Source organism: Sphaeramia orbicularis, chromosome 19, assembly GCF_902148855.1.
Source record: "Sphaeramia orbicularis chromosome 19, fSphaOr1.1, whole genome shotgun sequence".
NCBI classification, from domain to species: Eukaryota; Metazoa; Chordata; class Actinopteri; order Kurtiformes; family Apogonidae; genus Sphaeramia; species Sphaeramia orbicularis.
The window spans coordinates 38,875,129-38,883,473 of record NC_043975.1 but is presented as its reverse complement, the minus strand read 5'-3'; the positions used below and the strand labels follow the sequence as shown (position 1 = coordinate 38,883,473).

Sequence of the window (8,345 nt, the reverse complement as noted above, 5' to 3'; positions counted from 1 at the left end):
ACAAAATGGTCCATAAATTGTTCGCACGGTGTTTGTAGCCATTCGTAATGCAATTTGCGACTGAGGCTAACGTCTTACTGAGCCTTTGTGTCTGTATTCATCATGCTAACATGACAATGTCTCAGGCAGCGCCACTTTAAAGTCAAAGGTCACACATACTCAGCAGTGGTTTCCACCCTTGGCCTTTACACATTGAGATTTCCCAAACCTCTCTGAATCTTTAAACAGTATTATGTTCTGTAGATAATGGAAGACTGAATTCTTTGCAGTTTTGTTATGAGGTATATTCTTTTTGAGCTGATTGACATGTCTCTTTGGAGGTTCTGAACCAACAAAGTGTTGAACCATGACATGTCTCTGTACAGATTCAGCCTTTGATGAATGCTCTTTTCATCCAAATAACCTGATTAATATAATCTAATACAACAATGTTACTTGTATAATCTGTTATCTTTTCAGCCTTATTATGTGTCTGTCATCACTTTTTTGGAGTGTATCATAAGAATCAAAATCGAAATTGGTTTACATTTATAAAATGTAATTAGATTTATTAGTGAAAGCTGGTCACTGAAACACTTTTTTGTACCACACTAAAGCGCAAAAGGTAATAACTCTGGTGTTCTTTCTGTACAGTCAACTTCCCTCGATGTATCCTCATGCAATCACTTCCAATAATGTGCAATAACCTTGCAAAAAGCTAATTATGTGCAATAAGTAGAGCAATAATCCTCTGTTCTCATGCAATGTTCTCTTCTTTCAAAACAATGCAATATTTTATCCAATAATTATTCAAATACAAATGCAGTATTTTATTGACTTTCTTAGATATACACACTGTTAATATTGCTAATATTCATAGTTATACATATTGTTAATACTGTTTATATTGTCAATATTGCATTTTATGTCTATTTTTATTTCATTCTACTTTAGCTCTATTCTTTCTTTCCTTTTTAAAATTTTATATTTTATTTTCTTATTTTACTTTTTAGGGTTTTTTTGGAATTGTATATTTGCTCTATTCTTATTATCTGATGTATTGGTTTTTTTTATTCATGTTGTTTGTACTGACTGGACTGACTCTATTCTATTCTATTCTATTCTATTCTATTCTATTCTATTCTATTCTATTCTATTCTGTTCTATTCTATTCTATTCTATTCTATTCTTGTTTTAAATAAAGGCTCAAGCAAATTCATGATTCAGATTTGAGATTTTATGACATCTTAGACAATGTCCTAACTTTTCTGGAAACGAGGTTAACAAATTATAATTAAATTAAATAGCAGTTTATGGTTCTTGGTTCTGGTCATCTGTTAATTGCATAGATCTACTGCTTCCTGTGTTATACTCTCTCAGAAGAAAAGCATCACCTGCTGAAGGTGTCAAAATGTACCACTGAAGACAGCGCAAAGTGAATAATTATCAGGAACACGCAGTGTATAATTGTGCATTCAGTTTTTCCCCTCCATATTCCTCAGTATTGTTTGGGTAATTCTAACTAATCTTTTCTTCTCTGCAGCTTTGTCGATGTTACGATCAAGCGAAGACGCTGTTCCTGTTCCTCAGAACAAGTTCATGGGCGACATCGAGGAGCTGGCGGCCAGCTATGAACGCAAACTCATTGAGGTGAGAGCTGTTCCTGTTCTGACAATCCTTAACTGCTTTCTACCCTTTTTTTATGTTTTTATGTCCCAAATGTAATTTTTTCAGCTCAGGTAACACATCATAATTAAAATACTACTAACACAGTTATCATTATGTTTGATGAAATTTAAGCAAGAAAAATCTTTTTTTTTTACCTTCTGTATTTGTGTTTGTTTTTGTAGTGATTTATATATGAACCCCGTTAATTCTGAGAGCTTTGGCTGGTGCAGCTTTCCCCCTTGTTTAACAAAGACCCCTCATCCATTTCCTAGAATCTCCAACAAACGAAGGTAGCAATAGTAGGATTAGAGTGTGTAGCACAGTGTGTGTAAGTCTACAATATGTTATGCTTGAGCACTAAAGTGCACTGAAAAAATACTTTTTGCACTTGACTGAACAGCAGGTGAGTTGGAGACAGGTTAAACTTGGAAATATGAGGAAAAACTGCTTCTCCCTTGCTGTTGACGAAAATGAATTAAACATGGCAGACGTGAGTCAGGTTAGGGACCCAGTGGTGGAAGTCAGACAGACTGAAACATCTTAAGCTTCTACAGTAAATCGGGCAGTGTACAGGTGTTTTTTTTTTTTTTTTTTTTTACTTTGGCATTAAATTATTTGTTCACTTGTGTACTTACACTATATCAAATGTTTTTTATCAATGTTCAAATTAAGAGAAATGTTTAATTTATTCCATATAATCTATATCATAATTAGTGCTGGGCAGCGATTAAAATTTTTAATCGCAATTAATCACGTGGATTTCTGCGATTAATCGTGATTAATCACATAGTTATACCCCCTCCCCCCCCCAGTATAGGGTTGCCAGCATCAATAGCGTGTATTGCCTTTAAATGATATTTCAGACTGGAAGTACTCCGGTGATAAAAAATAATTCCACATTGCAGTGCTTCCAAACAATTGTGTCCTTCTCAACTCCACCATCTGAAGACATTTAAAATGAAAATGTCCATGGAAAAGACCGGTACTTTTCTCCATGTTTATGTCCACACCAGATTATTTCCGGTTGTGAGTGATTGACAGGAGTCTTAAGCCCACTAATAAGTACTAATACTGCTCAATAATATGTGATATTCAGTTGTTCAAAGCAAGCAAAGGGGGCCCTCTAGTGGTCAGAATAAGTTGCACTAATGTATGTTTTGTCCATTCGGTGTTACCGTAGTCAGTTCAGACATAAGAAGGAACTAACAGACATGTTTCTTTCACTCTGTTTGTATGGCCCCAAAAATGTTTGCCTGTAAGTATTTTATGTTCAGTTGTTATAAGAATGAATAGTATAAAATATCTCTGATGTGAACCTTTTGTTACTGGATAAAAAGACGTTGTAAATCTTAAATTAATCTTTAAGTGCTAATCGTTAACGTGTCTGTGGATTTTCCCATTCAAGTTAGCATTGAGCTAGCGATCGTTTTCCCATTCATTTAAATGCATAATGCCGTGTAAATGTACTAATTGAACATAACTGAGACATATTTTGTATGTATGTTGCAGTTTTACAATGAGTCTCAGGTAAAAGATTTGGACAGAAGTTTTGGGCTTTTCTTGGTAAACCTGTTGTCTATCTGCTGAGCTAATCGCTACACGCACACAAGCAGAGGCAGAAGAATAGGAGTAATAATTGTACTGTCCTCACTAAGACATCTGTAGCTTAAACATGTTAATAACACATTGTAATAAACACATCCAAAATAACGTCATAAACATGTTTCTAACGGCATGTTTGCATGTGAAATTATTTAGCAAACAACAGAATGATTGATACATACCAGTGTTGCTTCTGCAGGAGTTACACAAAGTTTGATTCAGCATTACTCGGAAAAGGTCGCTCACTTTTCTCCTCTCTGTTTGTGCACAGTTCACACACAGCACCGGCGTGTGGAGCACCAAAATAAAAGCATGAGTTTCAAAATAAGAGTCCATATGTATAAATGAACTAAGACTTGCTTGAAAGGCAGAACGACATTAACGGGAGATTTAAAAAATTGTCGGTGTTATTTAATGAATGAGTTAATGCGGTAACAACGCGTTAACTTGCCCAGCCCTAATCATAATTCTGGAAGGTCTCAGAGCATCTGTGTGTGTGTGTGTGTGTGTGTTTGTGTGTGTGTGTGTGTGTGTGTGTGTCGGCACGATTCTAACACAGAGATGTTTTTACCTGGCCAATTGGGTACCTACAGTTGAGGAATTATCTCATCTCCACATTAAATATCTCAGTAAGTTGATAAGACCAGTGTTTTTGGAGATATTAGTCCTTTTGGAATACAGTTGCCTTACAATCATGGAAGCGCAGTACCACGCTGCATGATGGGAAATGAAGTTGAAAACAGGAACGCCGAATTTACTCCCGCGGTCCCAACATATCAGTATAAACATTGGCGCCTGCAGCCATATGGCCTGTGCGTACTTCTGGTGCACTGAGTGACATCTGAGAGAGAAAGAGAGACACTGATAGAGAGAGATAGGTAAGGTATGTCCCGGTACTTAGGGAGAACACCTGCCAATAATAATAATTACTAGAAAAGCACTCGGTGGGGGTGGGGGAGTAGGTGGGCACTCGGAGAGCGCAGACCTCCGCCCAAGGCAGATCAGCCCCCCGATCACCACCAAAATTTAATCATTTGTTCCTTGTGCCAGTATCAACATTTCCTGAAAATTTCATCAAAATTCTTCCATACTTTTTTGAATTATCTTGCTAACAGACAAACAACCCCCCCCCCCCATCCCCACCAAAATTTAATCATTTGTTCCTTGTGCCAGTATCAATATTTCCTGAAAATGTAATCAAAATCCATCCATAACTTTTTGAGTTGTTTTGCCAACAGACAGACCAACAAACAAACACTGATGAAAACATAACCCTAAATAACCCTAACCCTAACCCTAACCCAGTTCCCTGTCGCAAAGAGTACAACATTTGACAGACTCAAAGTGAAGGGCAGGTTTACTACATTCTCTTGCCCATAGGGAATTAATGTTGATTTTCTCTTTTCAAATTTCACATCAAAGAGCAATCGTAAATGTTTGACTCTGTGTCAGCACCAAGGAGGAAGAAGCTTTGGTTGATCTTTAAACAGGGAATAGCCTATTGAAGCTGCAGGAGAAAAAAATCAGTGGAATGTATTCATTTCAAATCAAATGACTAAATATGAAAATGGAAGACCTGAGATCATTTTTTGTTAAATAGGAAAGTTGAGACATGCCATAGAACAATATAGTCCAGGTTGTATCTGGAATCTGTTGTCAATCGCATATTATTAGTCTCATTGCATAACTGGCTAAGTATGGAGACATATCGAATGTGAATGTGTTTCTTTTCTAACGGGTCTGGGATAGAAAACAATAATGACAAATGTCATAATGTAGTTCTATTTTGGGATAAATATCATGGCATTGGTTATGAGTAGGATTTTAAATGTTCTACCTCTAAATTTCGGAAATATTTTTTGTATGCTGACTAAATCATTTTCTATCACAACTAACCATCTACTTTCCTAACATCTCCCTTAGAAAGAAAAATCTCCCATTACACATTTAGAAAATATTGATGTTTATAAACTATATAGACAAAAATATTGGGACACATCATGGTTACAGCTCATAAGATGCCCTGCTCATGTTGATTTGACATATAAACATCAATATTAAAAATCAATATATTAATCACAATATAAAACTAGAAAAGCACTCGGAGAGCGCAGACCTCCGCCAAGCGCAAAAATTCCCCACATAATCGGTGATACAAATCCTACATTTATTTTTTAGAATAAAATCTGCCTTCTGGATCAGATCCGGATCAGCCTTTGAAATGTGATAGAGGACCCCATTGTCAATTCCTGTGTTAAATTTCATGAGTTTTGGTCAATAATTAAGCGAGATATTGGGAAACGAAAATTTTGGCCCCATTTACCACAATGTTAACTAAAATTTCAAAGTGATCCAGAATCCAGGATTTCTTCCGGATCACCCCCAAAAGTTAGTCATTTCTTCCTTATCCCATTTCCAACAAACCCTGAAAATTTCATCAAAATCTGTCCATAACTTTTTGAGTTATGTTGCACACTAACGGACAGACAAACGGACAGACAAACAAACCCTGGCAAAAACATAACCTCCTTGGCGGAGGTAACTATATTATGACATTTGTCATTATTGTTTTGTTCTTTCAGATTTTTCTTTCAGATGTTTCTTCACATTCAGGTGTTTCTTTTCTAACAGAAAAGAAACACCTGAATGTGTCCCAGTATTTTTGTCCATTTGTGTACGAGTTTGGCAATTATGCTATGAGGCGAATGATATGTAACTCCCCTACCTTTCTGAAAATGCCTGAGATTAGACAAAAACAAGGCATCATGGTCCAGATACAGAGGCCTCATGTCTTCTCAGACCATTTGATTTATAACATCTTGAAAGATAATCATTAAATGTTTGCCTTATGACACTAAAAAACTAACAGACACTGCAGCTTTGAGTCACTTCCATCTATATAATGCAGATTTTTATACATTTCATGTTTGCTATCAGCAGCATCAAACTCATATAATTCAGTTTGTTTGTTGGTATTGATCATTATTTTAATGTGGTGTCTTGGTATCCCACAGTTCTCTAAATTACAACCACATACCCCATAGCATGTTGTTCTTTCCTGTTGTTTCACAGTGGAGGACAGTCAAGATTTTCTGTTTCTGTGTCTTCCAGTTTAAACTGACTACCACATATGTAATCTTGATGTTTTTTCAGATAAACAGAGAATGCTGAAACAGGTTTTAAGGTTTTCAGACTCTCAAGAAGGGGAATAGAAAACCCACACCAAGATGCTTTATCCAACTAAAGCTGAAAACTTGTACTTTCTGAAGTTGCATTGATTTAAACCTGTAGCTCTCAGCAGGTCCAATAACTATTCCCTGAGTTTTTTTTTTTTTTTTTCTTTTCAAGTGTATTGATTGCAGTGCGTATACTGAAGCTCTTTAATAACTGGAGCATGAGGCGCCCTGTTGCCTAATGATGTTAGAACTACTGTCTGGTGACCAATGAGACAGCACTCGAGAAAGGTAAAGATTGTCTGTGGATTGTAATGGGTTACAAGGGTGTGGAGTGGAATCTTTTATGAATATTTAATCCACAATTGTATATTTTTAAATAAGAAATAATTCTGCTTGTGTTCAGCCAAATCACTTATTTATGCACATGAATGTGTGCTGCATTTTTAAAGATGTTTACTTATTTATTTGTTAATTTGTTTGGCTGTCGGTCTCAGTTGGACTTTCCCAGCATCCTCTGGGATGGTTGAAGGATGCATTTTGCAGGACAGACTCTGTTCTAGTCAACTGACAGCTGAGCCACAATGACTCTCTAGAAGTAGGGAAACTTAGACCCTTCCGTTCTAGTAGACCTTATTATTACAATAATATTGATAATTACTTATTATTTATTATTTTTACTGCTTTATTATTACAACTTTGTTCTATGAATATTTTCTAATTTGCAATTGACTGTTTTTGTATGAATAATATAGTAATATTGGAAATGCCAGCCGTTTTTCTAATAGTGTGGGAAAGTGTCCAAACACCAGAAAGATCCTTAGTAGGAAGCACATACGGGATTTTCTCATTATTCCTCAACAGTGGTTCAATAATGAGACATCATGGGAGGGAGAATAAAGTGATGTTGTAAGATCTGTGTGAAATGACATAAGAAAAAAAGATGTGTGGAGTAGTGTGCATCTGTTCAGGGTCAGCAACAGCCCCAGTGTCAGTCTTGATATGAGGATCAGAAGCTGTGTGATTTACATCAGTAGCTGTCAGCACTTCTGACTCAGCTGTCTTGTTTTAGCAACTGAGACAAAATCTGTCCAGCCAAGTTATTGATTTTTGAAAATGTCACATCAAGCCTTGTTGGATACACGCAGCGCCTGTCAGACACAAATAAATATTGGTTTATAGTGGACGATTCAGCTTCCTTTAACCTGGAAAACATGGCAAAGTTTGTGACCCCCTTCAGCTTGAATTTAATGATGCTGAGACTTTGTTTACATCTGCATTCCCACTGTTTGTCCTGTCAGGCTGTCCTGTCACTCTGCAGTAAGATTAAATTATCTAAATCATGGGTGTCAAACATACGGCCCGCAGGCCAAAACCAGCAAAATGGTAGTATTTAGTGTGACCTCCCTTTACACTTTACATATCTTTAACTCTTTTGTTCAGACAACATGAAATTTATTGTATTAATTTTCAAGTGTTTTTTTTTTTGCCAGGTTTCATTCAACACTTGTCAGATGGTTCTAATTGTTTGTGCTGCGTCCTGTCATGGGGACAACATTTATAACACATTTAGTTCAGTTTTTTGTGTCTTTTAAGGCTTTGCACATATTTCCCGTATTTTCTTGCTGTATCTGAAGAAAAGAGAATGAGAAATAAATATGCATTCACATTTCAAACCAAAAAGCTGAAGGTGGCCATAGACTTTTGCACAATACTGTACATATATATATATATATATATATATATATATATATATAGTTTACTGGCTGAAAAATACAAGAAAGGCCCTTGGTAGAGCAAGTGATTGTTTTGTTTTACATGAAGATGTCCACTAGTAGACTCCGTTAAATGTGACTCACTCATTCTATAGAAACAAAGGGCCCATTCTGAGGTAATGAAAACATATATTCTATCCTACATCAA

At 36.1% G+C, this 8,345-nt stretch overlaps 1 protein-coding gene across 1 annotated transcript in view; it reads left to right on the top strand.

Moving 5' to 3' along the window:
- snx29 (sorting nexin 29) overlaps positions 1-8,345 on the top strand; it is a 265,361-nt gene that overhangs the window by 140,673 nt on the left and 116,343 nt on the right. Inside the window, exon 15 of the mRNA XM_030163645.1 lies at positions 1,523-1,629. Coding sequence (XP_030019505.1) covers positions 1,523-1,629 — 107 coding nt within the window. The remainder of the gene's footprint in view (positions 1-1,522; positions 1,630-8,345) is intronic.